Genomic DNA, 21180 nt, shown 5'->3' on the forward strand with positions numbered 1-21180 from the left:
CTTCTATTAATTAAAACAGTAAATCTACTTCTTACTGCTTTATACAACATGCATTGACTTGTTTGCCAGGCAGTTGCTGTTCCCTTCAGGTCTGCCTGTTTCCTCTGACCCCACCTCCCCACTCCCTTACTGCCCTGTTTGCTCTGACCCCACCTCCCCACTCCCTTACTGCTTTCCTATTTTTATTGTTGTTACTTGCAACCTGGATTCATGTCTTATGTTATAAATAAAGACAGAATGACAATCGGACCTAAGCTTGTGCAGTGTTCTGTTACACAGCCATCTGATGCCACACACTATAGATATGCCAGCTTGCCCTATCCTTTTAATCTGTAAACCACATTTCCATATGCATGCCTTCTCTAACTTCTTGTAGTGCATTTGCTAGATGTTTGAGGGATACTACAACATCCCAAACATTTCTAGTCACCTTTTCAATATTTACTGCAGACTTCCTTTCTCTGTTCTAAAAGTTCATGGTCTGGATTGTTCCTATCACATGCTCCTTAGATGCAAATATTACTGTTATATGCACTATTACACACTATCCATGGTTTTCTGTTCTGTAGTCCTCCTGTATGTGTCATATGGAACTAAATCAAAGGCTTTAAACTGTCGGGATAAACTGAATAATTTGATTAAAGCATCTCCCTGTAGGTAAGCAGAGGGCTATCCCTATATATGAAGATGCCAACAAAAAAGTCTTGCAATCTTTTGATTACACATGTATTGCAGTTAGCCCTTATATGGCTATACCACCCCTTTCTCTGTTCTGTCCCAGAGATCTTTGAATCTCCTCGAAGCTGATAGCTAACACAGTACCCCTGTCCCAGATAAAGTAATTAAAATAATGTGTAAGAAGCAATCCCAGTTTGTGAACCCAACAATAACATTAAAAATAAGCACCCAGGTAAAATACATGGTTAAAACCAAACTTCAAAGCTCGGTTTTAAGTTAATTCTTGAGTCCTACCATCCTCTCTTTCAAGTAACATTTTCTCAAGTCTCTCTTGATATGTCCACTTTTTAGCTGCCTTCCAGATTCACTTAGTCTTTTTTGTCCACTTCCTTTCTGCCGGTCATCTGTTTTATTCTATGATCATCTGCTCTGAACTGATGGGGTTTTAATGGTGGTGATGTATTTTGAATGGTGGTACAAAGACCTACTAAATGAAAAGTATCAGATCAGAATTGCTTTTTAAGTGGACTGCAGCTTGAGTAGCTTTTGCTTAGGATGTTACCAGTCCATGTTGTACACCTGATACTTAACTCTGTTCCATGTCCCTTTATAAGCTTCAGAAGTAGAAGTACTTTTCATGACAAGTACATATCATTGACAAAGTATATTCTTTCCCTGACACAACCTAGGTGCTGCAAAACAAAATGGAGTGGGGAGATGTGCTACATATAAACAGAGTGCACTCCATGCACTCCAAGCAGTTAATTCATACTTTTATGAGTTCAGTGTTAATCTAATAAACACCAGCAAGACAACAATTTTCTTCCTGGATCTTTGTGAAAACATTGCTAATAACTTGACAGTACTAATATGAGATTGTGGTGTGTCTGGAAAAAGGGGGCTTCATAAAAATACTATTCAAGTATATTTTCTTTTTTGTAAATATAGAAATAAATAAATTAAATTCTCTGTGTGTGACACACACACATACATATGTGTGTGTGGATTAGAACAGCTGTTCTTTTAGGGGCTTAATGGGAGTTTGAAGGTCATAGGCAGCTTTATAAACAAACCAAAGCTGGCATACATTATATTCTTTAACAAACCAAAGTTATGTTAATAGTTAGTAATAATGCTGTTTTCATTTTGATTTGAAATTACATGCTGCTCCTTCAGACATTATAATTTCCACTGGGTCAGACCTTGGCTGCCATTATAGTCTGGGGCTTAAGTGGTCATATTTCCAATGTTGGGCACTATCTGTCTTTGATAGGGCCTCGTATTTCCTTCATTGCATAGTATGGCATTATTTCATGAGCATTCAGTCATGAGGCAACCTCAAACAGAGTCAGCTGTGTCTTTTAAGTAGTTGAGATTAAAGAAAAAATCATACACTGAAAGAGTGTCACAGCAGCTAGTCCTTGGCTAAAAATTAAGAACATTGCTACTTTTTGGCTGACTGATGAATCAAGGGATTCCTTTTCCTTTGACGTGCAGCAGCCTTAGTTATAAATAAGTCTAGGGGATATTGAGGTCATAGCTTCCATCCTGGAGGGTGGTGTGACTTTACCACTCCATGAAATATGGGAGTTGGTATGTTATATGTTCAGTTTTAGTTGAAACTTAATTGGAGTCTTGCTGTATAGTGTCACCCTTTCCAACTGTCTTAGAAACAAACTGACTTCATACCTAGAAAGGATGCTTCTTTGAATCAGTGCCATCACAGGTAAACAGTTTTGGCAATGTACACAGAGAAGCCCAAATCATGGAGCTGAAAACCACATTGTCTCTTACCTTTCAGGATGAGGCTTTTGATCAGTGTCTGTGAGCACCACAATTTCCTTGAACCGAAGACGGAACTTGCTGAGCAAGGATTTCATGCTGGGAAAAAAAGAGAGAGGTAAGATGTGAAACTTTAAGAAATTATTTTTTTTTATTATTATTATTATTTTAGAGTATCTGCAATTTCATTCTTTTCTGAGTGCTGTATATCAAATGTATAAAGAGAACTGGTTGTGGTAGTTGATTATCCATTTGTAAAGGGTGTCTTTTGTAAAGATAAATATTCTTTCTTTTTTCAAATGATATTCCTGGGCTGATAAAATGGTAACTCCCCCAAAGTAAGACAACCTAGAGTGACAGTGTGATCTGCCCATAGAGATCTTCAGGAAACATCAAAATATCCCTGATTAGCTGATGAGCAGTGGGACGGTTTAATCTTGCAGTCTGACTGGCAGCATTTGGAAGTTGTGTGGCTGGTTTGTGTAAGCTTCAGAGTTATTCCTGCAGTATATGAACATTGGTGCAGGTAAGAGTGGGATACACTAATACATTACTGGCACTGTTATAGAATGTAGTTGGCAAATAGCACAGAAGTACTGGTGAAATCTTCTATAAACTCGCTAGGGTTGTGTCTGTAGGAAATGGACAGAGTGTAGGACAGAGGCAGGGATGGAACATAAAGTGATGATATAAAGTGTGCACGCAACAATTGCCCACTGTGCTGCTGTGATGTCAGGAGTACACTGCATGAAATATGTAATATTACACAAACCCCCCCCCCCAAATGTATTGTGTGCTGCTGTGATGCAGGGGCACAGAGGTACTGTAGTGTGTGTAGTATGTCGCTACACACACACACACACACACACACACACACATCCCAAGTGTGTTGTATGCTGATGTGATGTGGTGTGCTTTCTGACTTTCTAACCCCGTCCTGAGTGCCTGGAGTTTACCTACAACTGTTCTATAATCTGTTCCATGTGACAGGAGTGTAGTTATACAGTACAACCCACAGTGGGACAATAGTTACATGCCCTACTGTTACTCCTCTCTAACCCCCTCCTGAATGTACTCCAGCTCAGACTGCCACACTGCTGTTTGCCCTACTACTGCTCTGTAACCTCTTGTGGGTGTTTGGAGTGCAACTACACAGTACAACACATGATGTTACACCACTCTCCCCTTCTACTAATGCTGTGTAATGCCTCCTGAATACCTGCACTGTGATTACTTTGTACAGCACAGTCTGTTGTTTCAATGATTGTGGTGTGTATTGAGCACTGGTGGACAAGTGCAAAGTTGTGCATGTCACAAGCTGCAGTGCTGTTAGTTTGGAGTGCACATGGTAACTCTGAACCTTGTCTCACTGTAAAAATGGCAGATTTCCTTCATCATGTCCTGAAGTTCAATAAGTAAAAATCCTGCTGAATCAATAAACTCAAGCATTTAGCTTCAGTCATAGCATAATAAACAATTGTGAATGAACATTGTAGGCAAGAATGACAGTTTGGTTGAAGACTGACATAGATGTGGTAAAAATTTAAAATAGTAAAACTGTGCAGTATAAAAAAGTGACACCATATACCTAACCAAAAAATGTGGTAAGCAGTGTTTACCATGTATTAAACAATATCCAAATGATGATAGAAACTGCAATTAAGGAATGAAAGAAAAAAATGACAATATTGTGAGCAATATCAAAGACAGTTGCAGATAATTTAATAAGTGTGTCAGATACACAAATGAAGGAATTTTGAAACTTAAAAACTGTTCATTCTATTTTCTACTCATTTTTAAAAATAATAGTAAAGAATACCAAAGCCACAATAGTCAAACAAAGACTACATTGCTGCAATATTGAAAAGTAGAAGCATCATTGACTTTTGTGTTCTAAATCACTGTTTAGTAGAAGGGGCATTCATTATTCAGAGTGATTTTATTTTGTTCACTTAGGAAGTCCAACACATTCTATGTAGTCCGTTGATTGTCTGATGTAGACAGGTTTACTTTTTTAGACAGATGTACCAGTTTGTACTTCCATAACCATGTGTCATTTAGTCTTGTTATGGGGCCCTAGCACCACCGTGTGTCATTTAGTCCTGTTATGGGCCCTAGCACCACCGTGTGTCATTTAGTCCTGTTATGGGGCACTAGCACCACCGTGTGTCATTTAGTCCTGTTATGGGGCTCTAGCACCACCGTGTGTCATTTAGTCCTGTTATGGGGCCCTAGCACCACCATGTGTCATTTAGTCCTGTTATGGGGCCCTAGCACCGTAAGAATTATTATTATTTTTGCCTATTTTTCATCCTCTACCGTTGCAGGCTACCATGGTGGGGCCGGGTCCACTTTCACCATTTGTTCCCCTTTTTTGGGTAAGAGGACAGCTATGGTATGGCAGTGCTCCAGGTACTGATCACTGGGGTTTTCTTTTATATTGAAGTGTGTCATCCACATATGTGAGTGATAAAAACTGTGAAAGGCTCTACCCTTGCAGCATGCACCTGCATGTGATCTCTAGTCTCCACTCGAGATTCACACATGGAAAATGCAACTCCGCCCCCAAGAGGTGAGCCCTTCCCTCTTCCGCTGCCAACTGCTATCCTTAAGTTTAACTTGTTCCTGAATGCTAGAAAACCGATGACAGCGATGTGTGTATTTTTAAAAAGAGACAGATGATCCAGGGCTAAATAGATACAGATTATGCAAACATCTTTGGTAGGCAAAGAACTCACTAAAGGAGAAATTAATGAGAAGTCCTTGCCATCTTTTTCAGTCAAATATAGTTGAAGGACCACCACTAGTAAAAGGATGAATAGCTTTTGACTGCCAGGATCTCCACTGAACCCTGAGACTGGTTATATATGATTTGCAATGCAGGGGCTGTAATCTATTCCTCTGCTTTATTTATTGAGTAGCTTTACTGAAATTGCAGTGGGACAAAAATCGCTTGGATGGTGAATGCTGGTCATCAGACTTCTAGAGCAGGTACAGGAAGATGAGCATGGTAGAGTTCTTTTCTGACATCAGCCATTGCATTTCTTTCTGAGGCATACTTACGCTTCTTTCTCCTGATCACTCTTTTCTGTGCTTGTGCTGATAAACACACGGACCTTACAGTTGCCCCATCTCTTCCTGCGGGACAGCAGGTATGGAACCAAAATGGTGAGACCTGTGGGTATGAAACAAGCACAGAATCAATGTGTGTAAAACCACATGTGAACAGCTAAACAATACAGAATCTCCTGCTAATCTCATCTACTTATAAAACAGCTTTTTCTTTGTAGATATCATTCATTGTAATGCAGCAAACTTGGTTTTCAACACTGCATGCAAGCTCCACTTAAAATAAGCAGATGCACAGGTACTGATATTCTAGAAATCTCCTAACCTTGGGTTCTCCCTCACAATTTTGTTTATATTTTGTACTCAATTTTACATGCAATTATCAAATGGAGGTAATCTATGGTGCAACTTCAGAGGGGGAATATATAAATAGGAGTACCTTTCAACTTCTTTGCTTGAGAATTCTAAACATAGTCAAAAACAACAGGAGGACAAATGTCCAAAAATCAAGGACAATTTTTAAATATTGCTATAATTCACCTAAAAGGTTAATAGGGCAACATTTTTTGTATCAACACACATTTTTGGAACTCTAATATCTGCAGTTATTGGTTGACTGGAATCCTCTGACTTTTTACCAGAAAATCAAATTTTTTATCGTGGACTGGGAAAATATGAGGCGAACTCAAGAATATTCTGCAAAATGAGGGCGTTTAAGAGGTATGTAAGTAGGAGATGTGGAGGTTACAAAATCATACATTTCTAGTTGGGGAGCTTAATTTCCTTTTAATGTAATATGATTGTTTCATATTTACAAAACTTAATATTAACACCAAACTACAACACATTACTCACACTGGCTTTAAACAGGTAAACTAGAATTAAAGTATACAAGCCAGTTATGCAAGTCCCAAGATGCAGGAAGTAATCACTTTAATAGCTAAAACTGAAAATAAAAATCCTGATAAGCACTTTTGTCTTACAGCAACTTTCATTAAGACTTTATCAGAACCTCTTGACACAATTTACCATTTCCTGTTTTAAAAGGATTAATCACATAGCATGAAATCAGCTGACACTGGTTGAATGTTCTTCAAAGCTTTTTAAAAGTACAAGTCTTAAATGTCAAAAAATGTGGTTAATTTAAATTCATTAAAAGACAGTACTTATACATAAAATAAAAATATATGATACTCATGATGCACTGTGGTTTTGGCTCAGATGATATGTAATGAGACACCTAGTGGTGAGACCCAAGAGGTACTTTGACATGATATCCTGTATAAGGAGCTGAGTGGGTGTAAGTGAAATTATGTAACACAAAACAAGACGCTTGTGCAGATGTTAAAGGTACTTTTTCCGTGTGTGACAAAGCATATTTGAGTGGAGTGATGCAGTGTGGGGTGGAAGTCTTTTCTGAAAGGAACTCTGAATGGATTATATGGATGTTATATAATCTGCTGTCAACCACTCTGAAGTGTGGAACAGTTTGTGAGCAGGCAGAGGGACACAGAAAGCTGCAGTGTGCTTATTCCTGCATTGAAGAGACAATACTTTTGTTTATAAGCACTGTAGGACCTTGCCTTATGAGGAGGCAAATACTCTGTATCACTAGCAAGATAATATCCCAACTTCTTGGGGAATTTGGAACATGCAGGTCCTTATTCTGATATGTGGGTGGTCATGTTGTCCGTGTTGGAATGGGTCTGTAGCATGAAAGGGACATACTGGATTTAGAACTGTTTTAATACAGTACAGGCCTCTGCAGTATCTTATCCACATGCTTGACTGCTGTAGGTGGTAAATAATGTCCCAGCTGTGATACTGAAGAAATGTACTACTTCCACTGCAGAGAAAGGGCAGTATCCCTTCTTTGTTGCAAAGCTAACACTCTGCTGTAATCAGAATCACAGCCTTATGTTTTGGGCTATTTAAAACATATAATGCCTTACGTAATTTTGCCATGTTTTGGGAATGCTTTTCCTGAATGGGAATAAGTAAAGGATTGTATTTTGTTAGGGAGCACACAAAGGAGATTAGTGTTGCAGCATTGCAGAAAGATTCTGGGAGAACATGATGCACACTTACCTCCATCATCGCACAGCCAGTAGATGTCTATGTATTTCTTGGCCTGTTTACACTGGAAAATGCTTCTGCTCTCTCCATCTACAACTGGGTATTCTGGAGCATCTGTAATATGGGTAGGAGATTCAGCAGTAAGAATGTGTTTCTCAAAAGCTGCGGTAATAATTGCACTTTCACATACTCATTTCAAAACATATTTGCAGGGAGCATATTTTTAAATGCTTGTGAGCTTGTAGTTCAGTGTTTTAAGTTAATCATTTAAATAATTGGATGGAAAATTCCAAATCCTGTGAGGTGGTTTTCTAAGACTTTGGCTAAATAAGCCTTCAAAACAGCTATTCCTCTACAACAGCAGGGTGACAGTTCTGGTTACGCTGATTTTGTGCTGTTGCCCACATAATTAGGTATTTTTCCACTGAATCTCCTTCATCTAAGGGTTCTTCCCTGTCTTCCACTTAGCACATGCCCTTTGGCTCTATTCTGTCTTCAAAGGCTGAAATTTATTTATTCATATTTGTTTACAGGGAAAGTCCGACTGGGTCAGAAGCCCCTTTTCAGTGGAGGCCTGAGGCAAAAAGCTCCTCAGAAATATAAGCAAAATACAATAATTAGGTAGTACAATAGTATACATACAGTAAGATGGAGAATACACATCCTCTAGCAAATCTTATTGGGGGTAGGAGCCCACCATCATTATTATGTGATCACTGGTAAGCCTGCAAATATAGATTAAAATAATTTATTTTTATTTATTTATTTTACATTTGTTTACTGGGAAAGTCCGACTGGACACAGATCCTTTTTCAGTGGAGGTCTGGGGAGAAAAGCTCCGAGAAATTGTACACAGTGAAAAATTACAGTGAAAGAAGAAAAAAATACAATAGTTGACAAAAAGTACAATTGTATCTTAAAACATAATAGTAAGGTGCAAAGTGCAAGTAATATAATCAATGATAATATGAATAGTTGAAAAAGCTATGGAAGACTTTAACAAATATGATGTATCTATAAGGAAGACTTTAACAAATATGATGTATCTATAAGGCTGAATAAAAAAATCAAAGGTGAAATACAATATATTTATTTTATTTTACATTTGTTGACCGGGATAGTCCGACTGGATATATGTCCATTTTCAGCGGAGGCCCGTGGAGAAAAGCTCCAGATAACACAGATAGAACATAACAGATATGAGTCCAACATGTTTACAAAGCCCTCTAGTTGGTACTCACAATATACACAGTGTGTAATAGTATACAAAAACAACAGGTTGCAGCAAGCTATTATGAGCAAGAGATGTGTACAATATTAACTTAAATAAGGCATTGAATAAGTAGTACACATTTTCTGGATGATACAGGTGAAACTCTTCTGTGTGGAAGCCCACTTTTAGGGCAAAAACAGATCTGTACCAGTGTCAAATACAGCATAGATTCCATTTGCAGAGAGAAGACAGTAATAGAACATTTATGGTGTAGGCTTCTTAGATTATGTTTGTACAAGAACTAGCCAGGACAGGAACATGAGCAGAGCCAAGTTTTGTGTGATTTTAGAAGTTTTTTGAAATGGTACTATAATACTGCTACTAATAATAATAAAACCGATCTGCCTTGCAGCACTTCCTAATACCTTATCCCTCTGTAATGCTTTACTATTGCTGCTCTAAATGATGCTTTTGCAAACATTTTTAATGTAAGGAATCTAACTACAGACACAGTGCAGTCACTATGTAGATGGGTGTGGTACTCCACAGTAACACACCACAATATCTCAGGATTATACTGCCTGTCCTGAGCTCAACATAACAAAGTGTGTAAAGAAGTCCACTTATACAATATTTAAAAAGATAACACTTTTTTAATAATGCCACTGTATAATAACAGCTGACCTATCTGGTCAATCTGCTCCTACTGATCATTGGGGTCAGTTATACTAGTACCGTTCCAGATAGGTGTTGGCTTTTCAGCTCATATTATCTTTCTCAGCCTCTGTTTAAGCCTCTCTTGCTTTCACTGTCTCTTGCATGATGTGTGGTTAACTTTTTATTTCACCTCACATATAACGGACTGCTTTGTGTGGATTAAACTATTCTTATTGTACTATCATCAATTTCACCACTTTTAAAAATAAATACGTCAAATAAACCTTTGTACATGTTTTGCTTGTGTTTTAGGTATATTAGTTCCAGTGTGTGCTGGAGCATATATGCATTTATATATATATATATATATATATATATATATATATATATATATATATATATATATATATAGGTCTACTAACTTGCATTGACAGACTCAAATGCCGACAGTCATAACATTGACCACAAAATGTTGATAGACAACTCAGTGCATGCGATTTAAAAAAATAAATAAATAAAACCCCCACACCCCCTGCTAATTATATGTACTAACTCCAAGATCACACAACCCGCAGGGAAAGAAATACCCCCCCCACATTTGAATTGTCTGTTTCACATATCTGTTTACCATCATCATACATGTGTTATATATACTGGTCTATGTCAGATGATTGACATTTCGGAAACTCGAAAAAAATATCAGAGAGGCCGACCATATGATCAAGTTTCCAAAAACTCGAAAAAAATCTCGCTCTCTATATACACACACACACACACACACACAGACATATATATATATATATATATATATATATATATATATATATATATATATATATATATATATACACACACACACACATACATATAAAATCTGTGTGTATAATAATATAGTGTGCAGATAAATAATGAATATTATGCCACAAATACCCAAAACTGTAATGAGAACATCAAACACATTTGGTGAAATATATTTTTTTTTATTTGAGGAGCTGTTCCCCTTCACCCCTTATAACTATCACTTCTTGAGACAGCTATCACTTAAGCAAAGGCAATTTTTTTTTTCATAAACTATTAAATATTTGCCTTTCCTGTTTGTTGAGCAAATTGAGAAGAACACCATTTTCAAAACCTGGTATTGAATTTTGTCCAATTCAAACACTTGTGTTTTGGCAAAAGCCACAATTCTAATTCTATCCTCTGCCTTTGTTTGTTGGTAAATTAAACCATTCTACAGATGCCTATGTAGAAGGGTAAAAAACTGAGTGCCTATACATTACATTTCAGACTTCTCACCTTCTTTTGTCTGAAAACCAACTCACCTGCAGTGCACCGAGAGGAACTCTCTTTGTAGCTGTCTTTTGAGAGATCTTCATCAGACTGGAAGGCTTCATTCACTGAAATGAGACATTATTTAGCATCATTGTAGTAGAACATAATAAGGATATTCAGCAGTCTAGAACATTGCACATCATTGCCCCTATTTGTTTGTTTTTTTGAGGTTTCAGATATTTTATGAGTACCCCTCCCTCCCCTGGAAAACTAGATCTGTCCTTGCTTTTTATAACAGTTTGTTTGCGATAATATCTCATCAGGAACACAAGTCTGTAGAATCACTTTGAATCAACATAAAATAGCTGGTGGTCTGTATTAAAGTTCACAAAGTCTATTTTTTGCAAATAGATGAAACTAACTGAGACAGTGTTGTGCAATGCCACAGGAGACACCAGTGTACTTACTGAAATTAGGTCTCCAGTGGTGGCCTTAGTAGCATTTAGAAATTCCTGGAAAATGAGGATGGAAAGCTAGATTTTATTTAATGATTTTAAACCCCAAGTTTGCTGACAAAGAAGGGACAAACTTGCATAATATCATATGAGCTGGTGGCATATCTATAAGGGTTGCTGTTTCCCTACAATGCCTAAACAATAAGAATTCTGGTGTGGTTAGTATTCTGAGTAGATATTATACTGTAACATTTTTTAAAAGGGTTCATAGGTTAGTTGCCCTTGCGAGCCATTGGAAGCCTAGCCAATTATCCCTTGTGAGACTCAAACCCTGTACCTTGTGTTTGTAAGGCAAACACCTTAACCATTAGGTTACCTTCCCAACCCCTAAGTAAGTGAGTTGGTCCGTAGACCCTTTTCAGCTATGACCTAAACCACAAAGTCAAGGGTAAATATAAAATATAAATCTATGGATAATTTAGTGAGGCCAGTCAACCAGCACATTTTTTGGTGGTGGGAGTAAACCAGAGTACCCCCTAAAAAATCCATGCAGACACAGGGGAACATGTAACCTCTACAAAGACATTGCCACCAGATAGGATTGAATCTTGTGTTTTCTAGCTATGAGGCAAAGATTTTCCCACTGAGTCACCATGCTGTCCAAAAACCCATAAATACTTGGACATCAAATTAAACTCATTTGGAGCCCGGGATCACCCATACCATGTTTTACTGGGTTGAAGTGATGCTTACAGTAAATATATTTTTCCTGTTTTTAAAATGTGAAACAAAACATAGCAATCTAGACAAACAGCAGGAGTCTGTTTGCAAGACTATTAGTGTAGCCTAAATGGAAAATATATTACTGGAAAAAGGATTTGTGATCCATCTAGCATCCTGTATCAGCTACTCTTAGATCCCACCACTTGCTAAACCCACAGGTGAATGCACCTGGGTTCTTTTACTTCTCATCTCCACCTAACCTGAACCGCAACCAGGTAAAACAGGACTTGGGTTCACCACCGCCATATCCTTTCTGATAGCTTACCATGAATCTCCATCATTCTGGAAATGTACAGCCCTTCCTTCATCCTCAGGATACATACAGCAAAATTACAGTCAAATGCATCCCTGTAAAGAAACATAAGAAACATCAGGAGATTAGAGGTGTTCATATAAGAACAAGTATGTTCAAAACAAATGGATCATATTTTTATTAAATGATTCATGCTTTGATTACTGTGATGCATTCTGGATTCAGATCCATTGTTGGTGAAGGCCAGGAGAGAAACACTCCACATAGTAATCAACATTTCAACATTTCTAACACAAGTTAAGCAAAGGCTAAAAAACGTCTGAATATGAATTCAAGCATGAAATTGCTATGAACATTCTCAGTTGCAAGAACTATATTTCTTCTGTTCCTTATGAGCATTTTAGAATGTTGCCCTTGCCAGAGGCATCATTGATACACCTGTAATGACAATCTGCAACAAAAATAGATACAACAAACATTCTTGGACAAAATAAAAGGGAACCTACAAACGATATTTAAAAATGTTATAAAAAGAGTGCATTAGACAAAATGGACTGTATAGGTTCATAGGTTGGTACTAGGCTATCGGCCCAAGGGCGTACGTAAGCCTGGCCAACAAGGTTCCCTGGCTTATGCCACCCAAGAAAGTATAGTAATCAATTGCTTTTGAAGCTAGAATTACTACAAAGCATGCCTCATAAAGTACATGTATATTCTCTTGATGACTACTCCACAATACCTTTCTAATAGTCAAACAAGAATGCCACATTATCATTAGGCTTGTAGGTCAGCTATTCAAAAATGAAGGGACTGGAAATTTGCTTCATCACATACAAATGTCTTTCACCAAATAAAACAAAACTGAAATTGCATTCAGTGAATAAAAAAAAAGCTAAATAAAAACTCGTTTTATGTAGAAATCACTCTTCTTCTACCCTGCAGAGGGTTAGGGGGGTTATGCCTTGTGACCTCCAAGGTTGCTGCATATTGTAGAAAAGGGCAAACTTCTAACATACAGTGACAATGGATTCTGTGCAACTTTGTAATCACACATTCTGTTCTTTAACAAGGCTAAGCTGCCATAAAACATTTCAATGCAAACTTATAGTGGTGAACACCAAGGTGGCTTGTTGCGGAATCAGCTATTAGAACTTTGACATTGCATTACAAACTAAGTGGAAGCAAACAAATCACTATGACAACATGACTATATAAGAGATTTCTGTAAAAAGTTCCTAAGTGCCTTAAAATTATTTTCGTGACACAAACAACAAATGGCATGTCACAGCAACCAAAAATTCCACTGGTGGGAAATGAATTCTGTTATGGGAAGAGGGAGACATATGCCAGCAATTGTAGTATGTCACAGTAACAAACTGAACAGCAAGCAACCATGTGCACATTTTCTAGCAGAGACATTTTCTGTAACATCTACCACAAAAAGTCCAGTGCACTGCCAAAATAAAGACCCTACCAGAATATCCCACTCTTCAATGACTCCCCCTTTGCAAGCTATTATTTTAAGTAAGATGTATAAATCATCAACTAAATATCAAGAAAAAAACATTAATGACAGCTGAACCCAAACATTTAAAAATCCCAGCAGACTTTGTTCCAATGATAATCACACATATTCAGTCTTTCTATAATGAGTAAGAACCTTCCCTCATAATTGGAAGGAAGCTATTGTGGTTCCTCTACCATAATTACAAATGCATAGCCCCATGGTGTACTACATACGAGTACAAATGTAACCACAGTAGTAAAGCTACATGAAAAACAGTTCTTAACAGAAATGTTAAGAATACCCTGATAAATGCAACATTGTTACCAAGAAATGGCATGGCTTTAGGTTGTGCAGAAATACAACAGTGGTTCTCTGGCTGATTCTAAATTGAATGTCTTTTGGCTTTTCTCGCTTAGGGGTCGCCACAGTGGAACTCCATCCGCTAATGATTGGCAGTGGATTTTTGCAGTGCCAAGGTGCCAGCCCGGCACCCAACCTTCAAAGAAGGCACACCCATTCACGCACGCACCTACGTGCTTGTCTTGGTTCTCTGGCTGATTCTAAATGCTGTTTATAACAGAATACCCTGATAAATGCAACATTGTTACCAAGAAATAGTATGACTGTAGGTTGTACAGAAGTACAACAGTGATTCTCTGGCTGATTCTAAATGTTGTTTATAACAAACACATACTTAGGGCTGATTACAGGACACATCTCTATGACTCTAACAAAATCTTCTGAGACATTGAGTCACTCGTATCTAATTAAAGTTTTAGCATCTGCTTGCATGGCTCACAAGTAAAAGAAGCCATTTCCTTCCCCAATAATACTAGTACTGTTGTGTTTAAAACCATTCTTTGACCCCAATATTTATTCATTCATTCATTCATTGTTTGGTGACCTGCTTTATGCAGTTCAGAGTCATGTGGGAGATAAAGCCCAAGGTAGCACAGAATATGTGGACGGCAATGAAACTAATCCTGGAAAGTGAATCAGGCCATCACAGGACCTGCACTTATACTCAGTTGCCCAAATATGGCAAGCACACCTGCAGGTAGTTCAAATGATCTTTAATTCATCTATAGAACACTTCCAAGATGTGGAAGAAAACAAGACCACCTAGGAAAAATCCACACAGACACAGTGAGGGCATGCAGACTCCACATTGAAGGTGCCCCAGACAGTGAGGGCATCTAGGCTCCAAATGGAAGGTGCCCCAGACAGTGAGGGGATTTAGACTCCACTTGGAAGGCACCCCAGTTGAGAACCATACTGGAGAACCAGGTGTTGTGAGGCAGCAATGCAAGCCGCTACTCCAAGATACTGCTTCTTTTTTTCTGTACAAGTGGTCCTTCACAATGTATACTCAGGTGATATTGCTATGGATACTTTATTCATTAGGCCAATGAAGGGACAGGATCCAGAAGGGTTAACCTACCTCCTTAGTCAAAAAATGAAATACTGAAAAGTAATGGAGCAATAGAATATGTATTTTGTCTTAGAGGTTAACATGGGAAAAAACAATGGACTGAAGAAGAAAATATTGTATAGTACTAATTCTGTACTCACTGGATGACCCCAACGTAATTCTCCAGGTTTTCAAGGGAATCTTCTTGCCAGTCATTCTTGAATCCCATTACAATGGTGTTTGGCTTGAGCTTTCCAAGTCCTGATGCCTGCAGAAGAGAAAAAAAAAAACATTTGGAGGAAGCAGAATATGTAATCTTTAAAGAGCAGGTAGCCCTCTATATTTTCTTATGAATGAAAAAACATATTATTTCTAGGGTAGTCATAGCTAGACGGTATAATATGGTTGCTGTTTAAAAACTGTGTTCATTTTAAAATGAAATTTCAACATAACTGTTAAATCTCAAGCATGTGACTCAAGAATCTTAAGTATGATGTAATAATTGCCATGAATGTGCTTGTTAAACCTCAACCATATGCCACGAGTCTTAAATACAATGTATCAAATTGCCAGTAGTATGAAATTATTAAATCCTAAAGATACAGTATCTGCAAGAAATATATCATCAAACCTGAAATATATGCCTCAGTAGTCTAAAATAGGACAGTAAACTGGACAAAGAAAAATAATGTTAAACCTCAAACGTACATATGGCATACATAATACATTGTAACAACTGTAAGAAGTATGACATTGTTAAATCTCAAACACACACATTTATATATGTGGCATAAATACATTGTAACAACTGTATGAAGTACAACATTGTTAAACCTCAAACATACAATTACGGAATCTTAAGTACATTGTAACAACTGTCACAGTGCTAACTGCTGAATGTGCCTTTTGTTTTCTAGTAGAACAGTCAGATATTTGATTAATAAAATTGTGAAAATAAAATGTACATTAAATTACTAACAGTAGTTAAGTCAGATAGGCACCAAATAAATAGTAAATCCATGCTCCTCACATGATAGCGTTTGGGAGCTGCCCCAAAACTATCCAGTGACCAGAATAAACTCAGGGATGGAGCTGGGCCCTGGACTAAATAGAATTATTTCCTGGGTTTCATAATTATACAATAAACCATGGCAGGATGTGAGTAATTCATATTGTACCCACTATGAGAGGCATTGTTTGGTAACACATACTGTGTAGAAGTCCTTCACTACAAGTATATACATGACTTGCCCATGACCTGTAATGGAGCATTGCTATTGTGGAAGGACAGTATATTTTAGAAACATTGGTCTTACTTTTATAAGTAATGTCATTGTTTAAAGTGAAGTCCATACAGTGCCCTTGTATTTGCAGTGATACAAGGCTGCCGGGATGAATTAATGATGTTCTCCTCATGTGCACACCAAAGAATCTGGTGGTACTTTTGCAGTACATTGTGCCGAGGCAGTTTGTGCTATTATTTTATTTTTATTTAACATTTGTTTACTGGAAAAGTCTGACTGGGACAGAGCCCATTTTCATTGGAGACCCACGGAGAAACACTCCAGACGTATTATGTCTGGAATGTAGGAGGAAACCGGAGCACCTGGAGGCAACCCACACGAACACAGAGGGAGGACATGCAGACTTTGCACAAAAGGCATCCCAGCCAAGAATGCAACTGGAGAACCTCTTGCTGTAAAGCGACAACACTAACCGCTGCACTACTGTGTCACCAATTTGAAGGTTGTTTGCTTGTCTTTCGGTTTTTCCCGGTTAGGGGTCGCTACAGCGGAACTCCAGTCCGCTAATGATTGGCAGTCGCTTTTTATGGTGCCAAGTTGCCAGCACGATGCCCAACCTTCAGCGAAGGCATGCTCATTCACACATGTCTTTTGGAGGCCACTCAACCGCAGGGAGGATATGCAGATTCCACACAGAAGGCACTCCAGCCAAGAATCGAACAGGAGAACCTCTTGCTGTGAGGCAACAGTGCTACCGCTGTACCACAGCAGCTACAAGATATGATACCAAAAGGAAAGGTAGTTATGTTGTTTTCAACTTACAGGATAGCTGTTGTGAATTAAATAAAGTAAATTCCTAGTGTGAAAATGGAGATGGAATTAATAAAAACAAGTTTTACACATATTTAGAGAGAAGAAATGGCCCCCATGGGTACACAAGTGATTACACTAATCAACATTTCAGTGTCACTACCAGACTTTCTTTATTTTTTGGAATGGACTACTGGCTGTTATCTCTTGTTTAGTGTGTTGTATATTTTACTAGGAGGTAAAACTTGTGCAATGTATAATTTCACTTCAAGCCACTTACTGTTTATCCTATACAATTCCGTAAAGCCACTTTTGTTTATATGAATGCTATTCTTTAAAATGGCTTTTGAAGAGTCACATGGTAGTCTTTTAAGACAGTATTCTTGATGTGAAGAAACATCAGAATAATGAGAGTTCAGTATGACATCATATGCTTCATGCGCTAATAATGTTGGTATTATGACAGCACTGTAAAACAGGGGACACTAAGATTATTGTTTCCTCTTGTACATTACTGTGTGACGTATGGGTCTCTGTGTGTAAGTGTGGTATTACAGGTTTAGGTGATTACTGTGAGGGGGTCAGCCTATATCACATGGCTTACATAATTAAGCTAGGCTGTTGTCATGGTGACCACAAGTGCTGAAAAATAGCAGTTAAGTAATTCCTGTCTATCATTTTTTACAAACATAGGTATTAGTTTGCTCACATTATCAAAAACAGTGTTTGTTTCCATATGTTATAATGAGCAACATTGCAGTCATTTGACTCGAATGAAAATTCTGTCTGCTTTTGCGTCAGACCAAAGTTAGTGGAGCACGCAGGTCATTTTGGTGCCATGATGTACCCCACTTGGTGTAGCAACAAAGTGACTTCACAATTAGTGTATAATACAATGTTGTGTCTTTTTCTTTCGGCTTTAGCAGGCAGAACACAGCAGAACTCGGTCTGTAATTGATTTTTTAGTGATTTTTACGTGCTGAGTTGCGCACAACCTTCAACAACCTTCAATGAAGGTACCACACATTCACACACATGTCGTAGATAGTTAGTTTGAGAGTTGGTCAGACTGACAGCCACTTGTGAGGCGGCATCGCCACCGCAGCACCACCACCGTGAGAATTAGTGTATAATACAATATGAAAGATAAATATTTGGGGTTGCTATTGTCAATCTAGAATTATTTAAAAATATGTTTCCAAACATAGGAGTCTTGGTCAGCAAACCTAAATGAAACTGTTTTGATTTTGAGATTAGTTGTAATCCTTACTCTGAGCCTTCTTTGGAGGCAGACAGATTGGTTCATAAACCTATTTTCATTATTTATAATCCAGAATGAAAGTGCTTCTCTATGTGGTTCTGGGATCCCAGATTTTGCGTTTGTAAGTAGAAATGGTTTGTCTACCTTGAGACACTTTTTGGAGTGGGTATAAACTGTGCTTTGTTGGAGTTACCTTGAGACATTTTCTGGAGTGGGTATAAGCTGTGCTGTGTTGGCATTACCTTGAGACATTTTCTGGAGTGTGTGTAAGGTGTGCTGTGCTGGAGTTTCCTTGGGACACTTTTTGGAGTGGGTATAAGCTATGCTGTGTTGACGTTACCTTGAGACACTTTTTGGAGTGGGTATAAGCTGTGCTGTGTTGGAGTTACCTTGAGACACTTTTTGGAGTGGGTATAAGCTCATGAAGACTTCGCTGTGTTGGTGTTGTTTGCCTTCATCCTGCACACTTAATGAGCTGATTGAGGAAAATCTGTTCTCTAGTTTAGGTTGACTAAGATAGTTTTATGATATGATCTTCCATTTGAACTCTACACTAAAGCTTAAACCTGAGCTTCACAAAAGCTGGACTTTTGGTTACTTCTTTTAAGATAGTTTACTCTGGAAATTTCAAGTTTTCTCCCTGAAAGGACCTTTTTTTTTCTTTTATCTAGGACTCCCAGTCAGAAATTTGCCTAAGTGTTTTGCAAGAACGAAGTCTTCATGAGACAACTGTAGGGTAGTCTGTGTGGTCCCCTTTGAACAGTTTATTATTCTTCAGTCAGTTCTGTGGAGATGTAAAGTAGAATTGAATGGCCATTCCGTTTTCTAGATTTGTACCAGACATTCTGGTTCATATCCAATAAGTAAGAAGGATTTCTGCAAGTCTGTTAAGTTGTTTATATTACTTGCTCTGGGCAGAAATTGCAAGCAGCAGACAGACAGAAACTATCCAAGTGACTCACCAGCTCTATCATTCTGTCACAAAATGTTGTGTCAGTCTCTTTTTTATGTGGCAAAGGTAACAACCCTGAAGTGATGCCTGCCTTTAGTTTCTGTTTAAAGAATTTGCCCATGACAGGAATCTGTGCTTTGGCCATATAGCCACTGGTGCAGACATTTATGGGGCATTCAGAGATCAAAGCATTGTTTGGGAGGACCACTCGTTCATTATCTTGGCAGGTCTGTTGTTTTCTAGAACTTTTATTTAACATTTTAAATTTATTTATTTGTTAAATGGGTAAGTGGACAAATTGTTCTTGCAGTATTTCCATACACAATTCAGGCCACAAGGGAAGAATAAATTATGTATCTATCTATCTATCTATCTATCTATCTATCTATCTATCTATCTATCTATCTATCTAGCAAAACAAGTAATCTTCGTGGTATCCCCAAAGTCTCAAACAACCCACTAAACAATTATAGTGGGTCCAAAAAGCAAAACAGTGTAAGAAACTTCTCTGTGTGGAAGATTTTCAGTTCATATATATCTAGTTAATCACTGTATATTAATAAGATCAGATAATGGTAGTAGAAGCAGCGAACTTAAACTCGTATTAAGTCAAAAAAAAATAAAAAATATAATTGAAATATTATACAGAATTACTAAGTATTCAAAAGTAATTCAAGCAGGGTAGACGGTCTGTTTCCAGTGTGCTTAATAAAAGATTTTTGACTGGGCACAGATTGTCTACCCTGCTTGGATTACGTTTGAATACTTAGTTTTTCTGTATAATATAATATTTCAAATTATATTTTTTTACTTGGGATGAGTTTAAGTTCACTACTTCTGCTAACATGTCTGATCATAATTAATATACAGTGATTAAATAGATATGAATTGATTTAAAGCAGAGGTCTTCCCTAACCCTATTCAAGTGTATCCAGGACCAGTGGATAGGAAATTGGAAATTCACCCCTGGTTTGTCACCTGTGTCTTTAATGGACAGAGGCAGCCTGTAAATGCTTAACCATCTTGTCCTACCTTACATATACCTCTTAAAATAACATCTAGTTCAACAAAATTTGACAGATACATTTGGAATGCATGGCTAGACTTGAAAGGCCCTTGTGGTCGTTAGTCTGGTATACACCTATGGACCTATACTAAACTATCCTATACTATACTGGGTCTACTGTAAAACACCAAAAATCCACTTGTTCGAAAACGAACAGTGGATCCTCTGTTACGCGAAAGTGCACTTAAGTGAAAGTGCACTTTTGCGAAGTACGGTTCAACGAGCCGTTAAGGAACACAGGTGCCAAAGCACACTACAGTGGGGAAAGGGAATTTACATGTTTCCCCACTGTAGTGCGATCTCGGAGTTGGTATATTCAAGTGGGGGGTGTGTGTGCAGGGGGGCTTGCCCCCCTGCAAAAGCAGTGTTTCTCTGTTCTTTATTGGTTTGTTGAACTGATATCCACAGAAGTGCACTTTTGCGTAACCGTGGGTCTACTGTTTATTTTCGAAAAAGTGAGTTTTCAATTATATACAGTAGACTCACTATACTATATCATATCATATCATACCATACCAAACTATACTATACTATACTATACTATACTATACTATAGAAACTGCCCCCAGTATTTTGAGGTATGCACATGGTATGTTGCATACATTTCAATAAAATAATGTTATAGTGTAGTACAGTACAATAGTGCAGTAATACAACATTGCCATTAAGTATTGTTGCTAGTGGCAAAGTG

General features: G+C 37.8%; 1 protein-coding gene across 1 annotated transcript in view; it reads right to left on the bottom strand.

Annotated features, from left to right (window-relative positions):
• The window catches only part of LOC122790342 (solute carrier family 12 member 3-like), a 71726-nt gene that overhangs the window by 13991 nt on the left and 36555 nt on the right, over positions 1–21180 (bottom strand). The window contains exons 17-22 of the mRNA XM_044057859.1: positions 15318–15424; positions 12251–12333; positions 10798–10872; positions 7618–7719; positions 5524–5635; positions 2473–2559 (exon numbers count right to left, since the gene is read on the bottom strand). Of these exons, the coding sequence (XP_043913794.1) occupies positions 2473–2559; positions 5524–5635; positions 7618–7719; positions 10798–10872; positions 12251–12333; positions 15318–15424 (566 nt within the window). The remainder of the gene's footprint in view (positions 1–2472; positions 2560–5523; positions 5636–7617; positions 7720–10797; positions 10873–12250; positions 12334–15317; positions 15425–21180) is intronic.

The sequence above is a fragment of the Protopterus annectens genome, chromosome 16.part0, assembly GCF_019279795.1.
Source record: "Protopterus annectens isolate FY-2018-M chromosome 16.part0, PAN1.0, whole genome shotgun sequence".
NCBI classification, from domain to species: domain Eukaryota; kingdom Metazoa; phylum Chordata; order Ceratodontiformes; family Protopteridae; genus Protopterus; species Protopterus annectens.